This window comes from Formica exsecta, unplaced genomic scaffold, assembly GCF_003651465.1.
Source record: "Formica exsecta isolate Colony F162 unplaced genomic scaffold, ASM365146v1 scaffold508, whole genome shotgun sequence".
Classification (NCBI taxonomy): domain Eukaryota; kingdom Metazoa; phylum Arthropoda; class Insecta; order Hymenoptera; family Formicidae; genus Formica; species Formica exsecta.
In genome coordinates this window covers 12,644-28,695 of record NW_021852322.1, presented here as the reverse complement: position 1 = coordinate 28,695, position 16,052 = coordinate 12,644, and the positions used below count along the sequence as shown (strand labels likewise).

The window sequence follows — 16,052 nt, the reverse complement described above, 5'->3', positions numbered from 1 at the left end:
AAACGACGTAAAAGTGACGCCAGAATGACGGTCCTAATGCCGGGATTACGATGAACTTAACGTAACGGGACGCGACGTAACGGGACGTGAAGTAACGTGAACTTAACGCTTGAGGTGCAACTGTCGAATTACGATCGGCGTAACATGCCGTGAAGCACTGCGTGGTTTGACAGCGTTGTTAAAAAGCTGTGGTGTAGAAGTTCGTTTTTGTTGTCATTCTTGAAATGAATTCTGCTGTGAGGCATTCTGATCAATCTTTCAATTTAATTTTGGCCGGATATTTGTATCTTTAACTGCGGAAGAAGAAACGAGTACGAACCGTTGGTGTGAGAGAGATTTTTCGGAGAAGAATCCAGTTTGGTGATGAATATAATCTACTAGAAGAACTCCGTTTCTGTGATCCGCTCTTTTTTTTATTTACACAAGGATGAATGTTGAAAGGTAAGATTTAATGATTGTTTGGCACAAAATATGATCATTTTTAAAGAAAGAATTTAAAGATTAATAATTTTCTGGAACAAAGTTTATTTTTACAAATTATATGTTTGCTTTCCTAGATTCGAGTATCTTTTGAGCTTGGTTGGTCCATTGATAAAGAAGCGAGAAATGTATACTGCTATTTCACCTACTCAGAGACTTGCTATGGCATTGAGGCAAGTTTACTAATGTTTACTTTATTTTAATTTATCAATTTCTCAGAGTCGATTCAATTTGTAAATTTGCTTTGCAGATTCTTGGTAGCAGGAGACAGTCAGTATACTCTGAGCTTTTCGTATCGATGTGGCCAGAGCACTGTCTCTCAGATCTTGGCCGAAACCACTCGAGCATTTGTCAGTATGTTGAAGAGTGTGTTTGTAAAGCCTCCAGCAAATGAAGCGGAGTGGCGTGAGGTGACTGCTGGATTTTGGGAAGAGTGGCAGTTTCCCCATTGTGTGGGGGCCATTGATGGGAAGCACATTCAAATACAGGCTCCACGAACTTCCCAAAGTATTTACTTCAATTATAAGAAGACATTTAGCATGGTTCTATTGGCAGTTTGTGATGCACACTACAACTTCATCATGCTGGATGTAGGAGCAGAAGGCTCACAAAGTGATGGCGGAATTTTTCAATCGTCTGAAATGGGTCGGCGATTGAATGATGGATCCCTCAACTTGCCAAATTCAAGTTATCTACCAGGAACTGATATTGATATGCCCTACTTCCTTGTAAGAGATGCAGCTTTCCCTCTGAAGCCTTTCCTGATGAAACCCTATGACGAGCGTAACATACCCCCGGATCAATCTATATATAACTTTAGGTTGAGCAGAGCAAGGAGAGTGATTGAAAACGTCTTTGGTATTTTAGCAGCTCGTTAGAGGATTTTTCGTCACCCTATTATTGCTACAGAAGACAATGTGGAAAGCATCATTGAATGTGCTGTTTGCCTTCACAATTTCATTCGCAAGACAGGCGATAGGAAACTCAACCTGGAGTACTGCCCCTGGAGTGCGTGCGTGCGTGCGTGCGTGCGTGCGTGTGTGTGTTGGATAATATTTTTATTCTTCTTTTCATTGAAATTTTACCTTTAATTATTGTTATCAAATTTAAATTATCCACACGAAAATTACTTTTCTTCCCTTTCCATGAACATTTTATTGCTGCTTCATTTGTAAATATACGTTCCAATTATCGTTTTATATTATCACGAGCTCCTTGTCCCCCAATTTTTGAGACGAAAGTTTTCTATAACAATATATTATAATATATTATACAATGTAATTAAGAAAATGTCTTATATGCTTTAATTTTTGAAACAATTAAAAGATTTATTGTTCATTGTTTAATTTAATTTATGAAACATATAACTTTAAACTTTACTTACAAACTGAGATTGCATTTCTTCTTCCGATAAATTTTCATTAAACTCCTTCATTTCATCAATCGATTTTAGCGGTAGTACATCTCTTGCTTTTTCTGTTGGACCAGACACTCTAGTAAAAGGAGTTATACGATTCACGCGCTGTTTCAAATCATTTAAATCGAGTTTTGTGTTAGAAGTTATTCTTATTAACTTATCAAGCTTGTCTGAAAATAAAAAATATATGGATATCACAATGTAAAAATAGATTTGCTCTTACTAGTTCAACTTTACTTACAATCTAAATTTTTAATAATTATTTGTATGTCATCTTCTGAAATATTTGTTGCTATTGAATGATGACTTTGTGGAATTACTTTTAAATTATTGTTTGTTTTTGAAACATTATTATTTGAAAGGGCATTGTCGCTCCCTTCATCTATCAATTGAGAATCTTCCGGAATTGGGCAGTTTATTCTCTATAATATTTTAATTTTATTTCAAATGTAAATTTAAACATGATACTAGTAATTACGTGATAAATACTTGATTTATTTTTATTTTATTGTTGAAAATTCTCTGGGCTAGAATCTGTATCACTGTAACTTAATTTTTTGGAAAACCGTTTACGACGTCCTCTTCCTAAATCTCTTTAATCTGTACTTGTATATTAAGAATCTTCTGCCACTTTCCGAGCTTTCTCAAGTGTGTCTATGATAAATAATAAGCCTGCGGTTAATTTTTTGTATTGATTTATGTTAATAATCTCATAAAATAAATATGTCTAAGAATTTTCATACTACAAGTTTTTCCCAAAGTTACATTCAATCTTTGCCAGGTTGGTTTAATCGGTTCAACGTGTTTTGATATCAAAGTTGATAAATTTTTAGTATTGGAAGGTGGCCACCAACAGCTTAGTTCATCCTCAGAACCGATAAGCCAATTAGTTGGTACTTCTGATGTACTGTCATCGTCAAATGTAACAACAGCAAATATTTTTATTATTAAATGCTACAAAACAACAGATAAATAAAAAGATAGATGAAACAAATAGATAGAATCATCCCTGCCGAAAATGGTCGATTAAAACGGATTTAAAAAAATGTAATCCGAATCGATCGGGATTTCTGCATCGAAAATGCGGTATTAAAACCGATTGAAAATAGCCAAATCGAATTTAGTACGCTTCAGGCGGGTTAATGTTGGGTGATATACATCCACCTCAATCCGAAATTATACGATTTCATAAGTTATAATTAAACCTGTTTTAATGCAATTGAATTGGAATTTACCATAGTCAATCCATAGGTAAAAATAATCCCTCTTAATAAAAAATTCCATCATTTCGCAGATGAAAAGTAAATCGATTTTATGTAGTGTGAAGTCGGATTTGCTGTTATCATAAGTCACAATCGATTATTGAATCGGTGTTTCTGCAACTGAAATGGATTCAGTTGTTAAAAACAAATATACAATTTCTCCGCAGGGGGTCCGCCTTATATCCCCGCTTGACCGCTTTCTACTTTCAGGTTGGCTCGCCCGACCTTCGCCGCGTAGCGGCGCCGCTCGGAACTACGCGCGGACGCGTGAGCACGTGGGCCGCCAAGTAGCGGGTCGCGCTACTGTATCGCGGATTGTGCTTAATATGACAATCGGTTTTAATCGACCATTTTTGGCAGGATACTGTTAGATCCCTAAATCTAAACCAATTACGTTGATGAATTACTCAACGGTTGTGCAACGGTTGTGTCTCCTGAACGCGCCCATTGGTTACGAGTTAAGGTAAAAGAAGCAGAAAAAATAAAATCAAATAATCACCGTATTCCACTATAAATTGTGAAAATTGTTCGAAAATGATCATTTTGTTTAGGAAAAATAAAATTTAATGGAATAATATGGTTTTATCACTATAAAAGAACTGACGCAATATGATAATCAGATAATGTTTAAAATTTACCATTTTTTGATCATTCTCTAATAATGTAATTGTACAAAGAAACGCGTGGAATGTTGAAATATTTTAGAAAAAATAATCTATCATAAGTGGCTTCGGCAGCTCTCGTGGCTCGAAGTTAGCCCGAGCGGCAATTATACTGTGTCGTCAGTCTCAAGTCTCATGCTGACTGGAAGAGCACGCAAAATACAGTTTTTTGTTTATTAAAGAGAGCAGGTTTATATTTACACCGACTTAATTATTCCTCAGCCCGTTCACACAATCCTGCTTTAACAGGTTATGGGCCCAGTTAACGGTTAACTGTGGAAAAATTGTGTGAACGCTGTAAGAATTATTCGGGGAGTCGCACGTGGCGGGGAACGAAAGTCGGCCATTGTTCGAGTGCCGGTGTTAACGTGTTGGAAGCGTGCGAGCAATCGAATCCGTGATGTCTGTCGGAATCTCGGTGAAGGGTGTAAAGCCCTTCGATGGAACGAATTTCCAGGGCTGGAAAGCTCAAGTGAACGTTATTTGTCATGAACGTTCTTGACATCGTAGACGGCACGAGGGAAGAGGCAGCCGCGGGAGCGGGACACGCGGCTGCGTTGAAGAAAAATGTGAAAGACGATGCGACGGCGAAGTTTATAATCCTGTCCAATCTCGACGAAGCTCAACAAGTGTGTGTGCTATCGTGCATTTCTGCGAAAGAAATGTGGTATAAACTGTGTTTAATTCACGAGCAGAAGACGGCGACAAATAAGCTGGGTCTGCTGCAACGGTTTCACGCGTATCGGATGAGCGAAGCGGATACGGCGGTACAGCACGTGGCCAGGGTAACAAACATGGCGAGTCAGCTCAAGGACGTCGGCGAAAACGTATCAGACGCCACAATAATGGCAAAAATTCTCGCGAGTCTGACCACGAGGTTCAGCTGCAGGTGGCGTGGGACAGTGTCGACCTTGAACGACAAACTCTCGATAATCTGCAGGAAAGGCTGATTAGAGAGGACGTGAGGCTCAACAGCGACGAAGACGCTTCGGAAGCGTTGGCCGCGACGGCCAAAAATCGACGTCCGCGAGGAGCGAAAAGTGCCGAGAACAAGAAGACTAAAAATAAAAAAGAAACAAAGAAACTAAAATGTTACAAGTGTCAAGAGATGGGACATATCGCAAGTCAGTGTCGAAACAAACGGAAGCCGCGTGACGACGGTGAAAAATCTCGCGACTGCGCATTCGTAGTGAAGATGGGTAAAAGTTCGGTCGCGTCGGGGTCGAAAAGTGCCGAAAACGCTCGTGTACTGTGGACGCAAAATCGCGTAATGGCGGCCGACCAAAGTGAGGCCTGGCTGATCGACAGCGGTGCGTCGAGGCATCTAACCTACCGACGTGACTGGCTCACCGACTACAAGACAGACAACACTGGCGCTACGATATCACTCGGTGATAATCAGATCTGCAACGTCGCTGGCGAAGGCACGGTGCGAATTAAAAAGCTTAACGATGGTGTGTGGCACGACGCGCTAATCGAGAAAGTAATGCACGTTCCAAAATTGCGTAAAAACTTATTCTCCGTCGGAGTGTGTACGAAAAAGGGATTCGGAGTGTAATTTAAAAATAATCGAGTCGAAGTGGTGCACGATGGCAAGGTGCTCGCGACGGGCATGAAGCAAAGCAACGATGTGTATCGTATGTTCTTCAAGGTCGCGAAACAAGGAAGCACTGAAGAAGCGAACATAGCCACGACGAATTTAACCGTGTGGTACGAGCGATTGGGACACGTCGGGAAGCGCGCGATACGCGAAATGGCCGAAAAGGACTAGTGAGTGGAGTATCAATCACGGACAAAAATGACGTTTTCTGCGAACCGTGTCAAATGGGGAAATCGCACAGGCTACTGTTTAACAAGAAAATGGAGCGCAATAAGAAAATCAAACCGGGCGAGAAAATGCACTCGGATGTCTGCGGGCCGATGTCAACGATCTCAGACGGAGGATCGAGGTACTTCTTAACCTTCAAGGATGAAGCGACCGGCTACAGACATGTGTACTTCATGAAGAAGAAATCCGAGGTGTGCGAGAAATTCAAGATCTTCGAGAAGATGATCGAGAACAAGTTCGACCGAAAAATGAAAACACTACGCTCGGATAATGGTCGGGAATTCTGCAACAAAGAACTGAACGATTATCTCGAAAAGCGTGGAATCCAGCAAGAAACGACGGCGCCCCATAATCCGGAGCAAAATGGCAAAGCCGATCGCGAAAATCAAACGATAGTCGAAAGTGCGCGCACGATGATAATCGCAAAAAATCTACCGTTGAACCTATGGGCAGAAGCAGTGAATTGTGCGGTATATGTTCTAAACCGAACTGTGTGGACGAGTGGTGCAGTAACGCCGTACGAAGCTTGGGCTGGAAAAGCTCATAACCTGAAGCATCTACGAATTTTTGGTTCGGATGCGTACGTGCACACTCCCAAACAATTCACGCGAAAATTCGATGCGCGAACGAGCAAAAAGATCTTCGTCGGGTATACAAAGGAATCGACGAATTACCGGGTGTACGATCCGGAAACGAAAAAGGTCAGCATAGCTCGCAATGTTGTGTTCAACGAGAAAGTCGGAGTGTCGTCAGCGAAAGCAGAAGAGAAGGAAGAAGAAAACGAAGTAATTCTTCCACGACCACAAGCCGAAGACAAGAACGAGTACGAGAACGGGAACGTGATCGACGCCGAAGGAGACGACGGCGACAACAAAGAAAAGAAAAGGACAACAACGAGGCCGAGGAACGAGAGAACGAGCCAGCACGAGAAGGTCCAAGAAACCTGCAAAATCGCTCGAAAATTCAGACTCCGAACAGGTACCGGCACAACGCAAACGTTGCCGAGTACATCGAACCGATGACGTACGAAGAGGCTACAAATAGCACTGAAGCCGCGCAGTGCGCGGGCGCTATTCAAAACGAGTTCAAAGCGCACGAGGAAAACAATACGTGGAAACTCGTGAAAAGAACGCCGGAAATGAGACTGATTGACTCGAAATGGGTGTTTCGGGTGAAGAGGGATGCAGACGGGAAGTCGTATCGATTCAAGGCACGATTGTGTGCGAGGGGCTTCCGACAACAAGAGGGGATCGACTTCAAGGAAACGTTTTCTCCAGTGGTGAGATATGACTCACTGAGAGTATTGCTGGCGATAATCGCTGCGAAAAATCTCGAAGTAATGCAGTTTGACGTACAAACTGCATTCCTATACGGAGAGCTGGAAGAGACGATATTTATGGAAATCCCGGAAGGACTCAAGGTGAAAGAAGATTCCAGGAACGTCGCATGCAAACTCAAGAGGTCTCTCTATGGGCTAAAACAGGCTCCAAGATGTTGGAACCTGAAATTCACGAAATTTCTGAACAAGTACAACTTCAAAGAGTGCGAAGCAGACAAGTGCGTGTTTATCGGGAAATTCAAGGACGACGTAGTGTATTTGGCAGTATTTGTCGACGACGGCCTGGTCGCCTCGAACAATGTAAAGACTCTTAAGATAATAATTCAGCGACTAAACGAAACGTTTAAAGTAACGGTCGAGAATTCAAATATTTTTGTCGGGCTGCAAATCGAACGCAATAGAGAGCGAAAAACGTTAAAGATTGTTAAAAGTTTTAATTACAGAACAAGTGTAACTCACTTTAACACACATGTATTAGTTTTATTCTAATTATTCAATGCCTTTCGACACGCGTATAAATGGGAGGCCGTCGCACGCGCCTCAGGTTTTACAGACTCTATTTGAGTGATACAATTAGAATATAAGAAGAGTAACACTAAACGAAATTACTACTAATTAATACTCAAGTACAACGCTGGATCGCTACGCTGACTTTTAGTCGTTCTCGCACCGCGCAGTCACTCAGTCGCTGTTCGCTCGCTCTTTCTCACAGGTGTGCACACCTCGACGGTCGCTCGGATAAAAGGGACGACTCACGGATCCTCTCGCTGAGGTTCTCTCACACAGCGGCGCTGCCTAAGTCTAACTCGCTCAGTGTAGCCAACCAGCACTGAAATTATTCTATATATGAAATATATCTTTTAACACTTTCTCTTAATTTCTGTGCTAGTCCGCTAACAGTTGTTCTTTGAATTTGTTGAATTTGTTTGTATTTAGCGGTTTCGTAAGGATATCTGCCAATTGATCGTTTGTCGGACAGTATTTAATTTTTACAATGCCGTCTCTGGCTAATTCGTGTAGGAACCTAAACTTAACATCTATATGTTTTGAGCGCTTGTTCATTACACCGTTTTTGATCAACGCAATAGCACTCTGATTATCTATATTAAGTTCTATTGACATAGTTATTCCTAAGAGTTCTTCGAATAATGATTTCAGGTACAACAGCTCCTTGCAGCATTCCGCTGCAGCAATGTATTCCGCTTCAGTGGTTGACAAAGCGATTACGGACTGTTTCCTTGAACACCAACTGATCGCTCCGCCTGCGTACATTATCACATAGCCTGTTGTACTCCTCCTCATTTCTTTATCTCCTGCGTAGTCTGCTTCGCAGAATGCCTTCAGTAGTTTTATGTTTCCCGTCTTCTCGTACACGATTCCTTGTTTGACATTTCCGTTTAGATATTTCAAAATATGCTTCAGGTCCGTGATTCGTTCTTGAGTCGGCGCTTCTACATATCTACTGCAGAAACCAACGCTGTATGCAATATTCGGTCTTGTTTTTGTCGACACGTACAGCAAACTTCCTATTATCTCCCTGTAAGGGTATTCTTTGGCTTTTGGTTCTGTTTTTGTTACATCTCCTGGCTGCATCGGTATTTTTACTGGCTTTGCATTGTTTATTCCACATTGGGTGAGTAGTCTTTTAATATACTCTTTCTGCGACAATTTTACTATGTTTTGTATCTTCGCGATTTCAAATCCTACAAAGTTGTCGGGTTCTTGCATTACTGAAATCTTGAATTCCTTTTTGAGGTTTTCCAATATTTGTTCTATTTGTGTGGAATCGTCAGCTATTATAATTCCGTCGTCGACGTAGATTCCCATTATCATTTCACTGTTCCTTTTTATAAATAAATATTGTTCGCTCTCCAGTGGCTGGAATCCTTTTTTCTTCAGAAAGTTCGTGAACTTGATGTTCCAACGGAGGGGTGCTTGTTTCAGACCATATAAAGCCTTTTTCAGTTTAAATATTTTTCCTTTGCATTCATATCCTTCCGGGGGATACATGTACACTTCGTCTGTTAGTTCTCCATACAGGAAAGCAGCTTTTATGTCGAACGTCACTATCTTATAATTCTTCATGACTGCCATCGCGAACAGGCTTCTCAGAGCCGTCGAACTTATCACTGGGCTATAGGTTTCCATATAATCCACTCCGTATTTCTGCTCGCATCCTTTTATTACGAGCCTGGCTTTATATCTCCCATCTTGTTTGATTTTAAAGATCCACTTGCTATGGAGTGGTTTTTTATTTTTCAATTCTTTAATATCGAGTACATCCCAGGTATTATTCTCTTTTAGAGACTCCTTTTCTTCTTTTATTGCCTGTATCCATTTTTGTTTTTCAGGGCTTGTAACAGCCTCCTCAAATGTCAGCAATACATAGTCTCCGTACCAGTCTGGTCTTTTTCGTGCTCGGTTCGACCTTCTCGCTGTATGTTTTTCATCTTCCTCTGATTGTTCCTGTTCGTTTTCCAGTTGAAAGTTCTCTTCTTCCGCATCTGTATAGTCTTCTTCTCCACTGTTTTCTTGCTCATTATCTTCCTCTTCAGCTATTTCATTTTGCTCTTTGTCCTCCTGTTCATTTATTAATTTATTTATCGTTACTTCTCTATTTTCTGTCTTTGCCTTTTTTACTGTCCATTCTCTGAAGTTGACGTCTCTTGCTATCTTTATTTTTCTTTTCTCCTTGTCCCACAATCTATATCCTGTAGGCGCATAGCCAACGAAGACGTAGCTCTTGCTTCTTTCTTGTAGTTTCTTTATTGGCTTCAGTACTTTGGCAAAGGCTTCACTTCCAAATAGTTGTAGATGTTTTAAGCTGGGCTTTTTGCCCTCCCACATTTCGAATGGTGTGGTTTTTACGGTGTCAGTAGGAGATCGGTTTGTTAAATAAACAGAAGTATACAGTGCTTCTCCCCACATTTCCTTTTCTAGGCCTGAATCAAAGAGCAGAGCTCTTGTTTTGTCCATTAACGTTTGATTCAGCCTTTCCGTTTTACCGTTGAGCTGTGGCGTGTAAGGTACCGTCGTGTCCAGTTCTATTCCTTTATTTTCACACCAGGCAATTACTTTTCTGTTGATGTATTCCTTCCCGTTATCACATCTCATTTTGGAAACGCGTAGATTCCAGCGAGCTTCCACTCTTTCGGTATAGACTTTTATTTTTTCAGGCACTTCGTCTTTAGTTTTTATCAAGAATGCCATGGTGTGGTGTGTGAAATCATCCAAGAACGTGATCACATATCTTTTCCCGTCCCACGTTGGTGGATCGATTGGACCACACAGATCCGTATGTATTATTTGTAATGGTCTTTCTGCCTTAGTTCTTAAATTCTTGAACTTTTTCCTCGTCTGTTTTGCTTTATTACAGATTTCACACACTTTCTCCAGATCTTTGAGGTCTGTTGTCTTCAGGTTAATTTCTTCGTTCATCATTTGAAGAGTTTTCAGTCCTTCATTACTTATGTGTCCGAGTTTTCGGTGCCAATTGACTGCAGCACAACTCGAACTTTCCGATAGATACGATTTATTAGCATTTATCGGTTTTAAGTTAACCTGAAACAAGCCATTTTGCATTTTTCGTCCTTCTATAATAGTTTTACTTTTATGACTTATTGTTACTTTATTCCTATTAAATAATACTTTACCGCCACTTTCTGTTATTGCGTGTACAGACAAGAGATTCGTGCTCAGCTCTGGCACATACATTACATTTTTCAACCTGCAATTTTCAAATTCAATGGATCCAGATCCTTTCGCCACCATTGTTTCATTTGCTTTCGCTACTCTTATTTTCGAATCAGTTTTGTTGAGATGTTTTATATATTCTTCTCTGTTGGTCATATTCGAGGTGGAACCTGAGTCCACTATCCAGATGTCATCTTCTTGTAGACCGGCTGCCATAAACGCCACTTTTTCTGTTCTTTCATCTTTAGCCTCTTTCTTTTTCCTGAAGTCCTGCAGTCCTTTTCTTTATGATTGCTCTTTTTGCAGATGCTGCATCTCTCTGTTTTAGGCTTTTCATCACATGATCTTGCCATATGACCTTTCTTATTGCATTTAAAGCAGCGCACTTCTTTCTCATTGGGCCTATTCTTCGTTCTACAGTCTTTTGCCATGTGTCCTGGTTTATTGCACTTGTAGCATTTTTTGTTTATTGCTTTGAAGGCGACCGCTTTTTCTTCCGACTGCCTATCTTTGTCTCTCATCTCTTCTGCAATTAATCGTGCAGTCAAATTTTCCAGAGTTCCCTCTCCTTTTGGGGTCGAGTCCCACGCAGTAGCAAAGTGTTTATACTCTTGCGGTAACGTGGCTAGGATTTTCGAGATAATCATTTGATCTTCGATTTTCGTGTCCATTGCGTTCAGTCTCATTGCTATGTTTTTGAGTTTACTTATGTATGACATTATATCCAGATTTTTTTCGTGGGTCATACTATAAAATGTCTGTAAAGGACTACATTTCTGTTGTTCATTATCCCTCTGGTAAATTGTAGCAATTTTTGTCCACATCTCGTGTGCAGTTTTACAGTTCATTATGTATAGTAGCGGTTTCTTGTCTACTGTCGTAGCAATAATTTTTTGTGCCTGTGCATTCTTTTTCTTCCACGCATTAGTTTTTTCATTTTCCACAGTTTCCGTGTCTATTATATCGAATAACTCATGAGCTCGAAGTATTATTCCGATTTGAAATTTCCATATTTGGTAGTTTTCCGCGTCGATCAGTTTTTCTATGTTTGCCGAGTCTTCTGTTAGAGCTTTAGCCATTGTAGCTCTTTTCTCTTTCCTATTATAGTTGTATTATTTCACCTAAGGGAGACTGAAAAAATTAATTCCCGAGTTTTGTTTTTGAACGAACTACCGTTAGCTAAATTTATATTAATATATATATGTGACCGGAAATGTTCGCTTACACGCTTATTACGTACTTTCCGTATTATCGCTACCTATTATTTGTTAGATATTATAATTCGGCTTTGCCTTCGTTAAGCTGTTGCGGTCTGTTTCTGTTTACTTGTTTTTACGTGTTTTCGTCTTTCATCCGCGCGCCTGCTTTTCTAGGTTAAACAGCGCACATTTCTTAATTTAATTCCTTTAAGAATTTATTACTTACTTCGTTTCAATTATTACACTGCTTTTAATTTTTTTTCAAGCGATCTTTTTTACTTTCGCGACTTTCTTACACTCGCCCTTTTTTTTCCCGTATAATTTATCCACGCGTACACGTGTTGTTTCAGTGAGATAACTTCTCTGTTCTCGCGCAAAGATTCTTACTTTTTCTCCTTTCTAGAGCAAGTATTGAGCATCTGGGCCCATAACCTGTTAAAAGTTTTAATTACAGAACAGGTGTAACTCACTTTAACACACATAAGTGAGTGAACTTGTAACAATGCATCCCCCATTGTGACTTATTGTTACCCGGCAGTAGACCGCCGGAAGTCTGCCGCCCGGCGAACATTGGCCGGGCAGGGGCAGAGGCGCCGAGCGCCCATTTTTAAACATTAAACACCGCCGTTGCGATAAACAACCGTACGGCCGTTATACGGCCGCCGAGATTCGGAAAGCCGAATACCGCCGAGCGTTGCCGTGAACGCCCGAGCGACACCCGCCGAAACGCCGCGCCGTTTCGCCCAGGGGAGGTGACGTATTACCGATAATTACCTGCCGAAAAACAATACGTCATTATCCCCACCCTGGGGCAAATGACGCGGGTACCGTTAGTCGCTCGGGTATATCCTTTTTAGATCCCGGCACCAGAATCGTACCAGAAACCGAATCCGCTCGAGCTGTACGCTCGAGACTTTCCTGATCCGATCCTAAGAAATCGCAAACACGACGGAACGCGAGGTTGACGAGTTCGCTGCCTCCGCCGAGCATTCTCGGCTTCCGAACCGCTTTACGATCAGTTGAAATCCAGGATCGCTTCTCTCGAGAGTTCTCGAGAAACGATCTAACTTCCGACCGATCCGACCATACGAACCGTGGGCTGGCGAGTTCGCCACCCCGTTGAGTTTTCTCAACACCGTTGGTCAATCCGCGTGCGAACAAGGGACAGCGAGTTCGCTGCCCGTTCGAGATTTCTCGATATCGCACGCATCCCATAACATCTGGTAATACGCGATATAAATAGTACCGCATATCAACCGAGCGAATCCGCGAGCTCATAAAAAGTACACCCGTTACAAACTCACTTTAACAATCCATGTATTAGTTTTATTCTAATTATTCAATGCCTTTCGACACGCTTATAAATGGGAGGCCGTCGCACGCGCCTCAGGTTTTACAGACTCTATTTGAGTGATACAATTAAAATATAAGAAGAGTAACACTAAACGAAATTACTATTAATTAATACTCAAGTACAACGCTGGATCGCTACGCTGATTTTTAGTCGTTCTCGCACCGCGCAGTCACTCAGTCGCTGTTCGCTCGCTCTTTCTCACAGGTGTGCACACCTCGACGGTCGCTCGGATAAAAGGGACGACTCACGGATCCTCTCGCTGAGGTTCTCTCACATAGCGCCGCTGCCTAAGTCTAACTCGCTCAGTGTAGCCAACCAGCACTGAAATTATTCTATATTTGAAATATATCTTTTAACAATGATTCATCAGAGCGCGTACACGCGAAAGATAATCGAAAAGTTCAGAATGGCGAACGCAAAAACGGTGAATGTACCAGCGGATCCGTACGCAGCACTATCCCCAACTAAGGAGGACGACGGAAAATTGAGTAACGTGCCTTATCGCGAGGCAGTAGGGTCGTTAGTTTTCTTAGCGGCCGTATCGAGACCGGACATCGCGTTTGCGGTAAACTCAGTAAGCAAATACTTGAGCAAACACAATGCGATACACTGGCGAGCAGTAAAGCGAATATTCGCGTATCTACAAGGCACGAGCAATTACGGTATCAAGTATGGAAGCGGCGGTAGTGAAGCAGCATTAATAGGTTTTTCGGACGCTGACTACGCCGAAGATATCGAAACGCGAAGATCCACGACGGGATACGTTTTCTGTCTCGCGAACGGGCCCGTCACGCGGTCGTTGCAGCAGCAACGACTGGTGACGCTAAGCACAACGGAAGTCGAGTACGTGGCTGCATCGACAGCAGCACGAGAAGCAGTATGGATAAGAAAGTTACTATCGAACATCGGATGTCCTTGTGATAAAGAGACGACTCTATACGTCGATAACCAGAGCGCAATTTAACTAGTCAGAAATCCAGAATTTCACAAGAGAACAAAGCATATAGATGTCCATTTTCACTTTATCCGGGAAAAAGTAAACGAAAAAAAAATCAAAGTCGAGTACGTTCCGTCCGAGAATCAACGCGCGGATATATTCACGAAAGCTCTGCCGCGAGACCGTTTCAGAAATCTGTGTTTTAAATTAAACATGATAGAGATTCACGAGAAACACTTGAACGGCGGTAGTATTAAGAATAGCTGAGTTCAGCGCATTTCTGTTGGTGAATGTACAGACACATATTCCCCTATGTGAATGTACAGAAAACGAGTCGAGCGCGACTCGGGTAGCTTCGGCAGCTCTCGTGGCTCGAAGTTAGCCCGAGCGGCAATTATACTGTGTCGTCAGTCTCAAGTCTCATGCTGACTGGAAGAGCACGCAAAATACAGTTTTTTGTTTATTAAAGAGAGCACGTTTATATTACACCGACTTAATTATTCCTCAGCCCGTTCACACAATCCTGCTTTAACAATATATATATATTTTAACAAGTAAATGATGAGACGGGCAACTGAGAGCCGATGCGCTGGGTGAGGGGCGCAAAAAATACATAATTCCGTGTATGTAAATTATGTTTATTAAATGTTTCGGTCCGAAAATTGGACCATCTTCAGTAATTTGACAAATAAAAATAATGTCAGGAGCGTGTCGATTACTCCATAGAAAATAATCGAGTGGGTTTAAATCAAGCGATCTTGCGGGTCATGCGATGGGACCACCTCAGCCAATTCAAGAATTTGAAAAATTTTATTTACCGAAATCCTGTGGAAACACTAGAAGAGTTAGAAGAACAGCTTCATTGTGCAATAGCAACCGTTACACATTAATTATTAAAATAACTCGAAGAAAGAAACGCGTTATTCGATGCGGAGACTACGCGACGACAACAAGCAGGTTATGTCGGTACTAGCGTTGCCGGCTGCCGGCTGCCGAACGACTGAATGTATCACATTACGCGTGATCGACGCGGACGCTATCATGTGTCCTGTAATCGGCTAAAGCCTCCGACATTGTAAATTCGATAGTTTCGAAAATATAAAACTATAAAATATGAAAATAATAAATCGGTAATAATCGGTAGATTGTGATTAACCGTTATAATCATTAATAAATTCAGTTTATCGATAAAGTGCGTGGATTAATTCGTAAAAGTTCGATAAGTGGTACAATTTGTGAGTGAAAAAAAGTTTGCTAGTTACACGGAACGTTGTGTCGCACGGAAATATTATTTATCGAGTCGTATGAGGGCAACGAATCTCTACATACAAGGTAAGAGTCAATGAGTGAGAGAGAGAGAAAGACAGAGAGAGAGAGAAAGAGAGTGCGTGTGTGCGATCAGCTGTTTGCTACACGCGATGGGTGTAAAAGAGAGAGAGAGAGGGGGGAGGAGGGAGGGAGAGAGGGGAGGGGGAGAGGAGAGGAGAGAGAGAGAGAATGTGTATATGTATATACGTATTGCTATAATTTATGCGAGAAATAATTCAACATTATAATAAACATATGTGCAATAAGAAAGTAAGCGAGTCTGTATGTAAATACTTACTTAGAATATTAGCGACAGTTTCTACCATATTGCCAAGTCCGGAAGATGCTACTTTCTTTTCGGCTAAGACCATGCTGCTTACGACTGGCCGGCCTTGAAGTAAGAATTTATCGAGCTCGTCAAGGCAACTGGCTAACTTTTGCTGCGTGGTGCCGACGACAATGAGTATTTTATTGTCTTCCTGCATATCAGCGATAAGACCTACGTCACCCACGGCTCCCCACTAAATCGCCAATCCGGGTAATCCATTATCCACTCTTTTCTCGCACACTCTT

The 16,052-nt window shown here is 41.6% G+C and overlaps 1 protein-coding gene across 1 annotated transcript in view; it reads right to left on the bottom strand.

Annotated features, from left to right (window-relative positions):
• Positions 1-10,747: 10,747 nt before the first annotated feature.
• The window catches only part of LOC115241716 (fatty acid synthase-like), a 17,941-nt gene continuing 12,636 nt past the window's right edge, over positions 10,748-16,052 (bottom strand). Inside the window, 2 exon segments of the mRNA XM_029817623.1 lie at positions 10,748-11,393; positions 15,778-16,049. Coding sequence (XP_029673483.1) covers positions 10,861-11,393; positions 15,778-16,049 — 805 coding nt within the window. The 3' untranslated portion in view covers positions 10,748-10,860.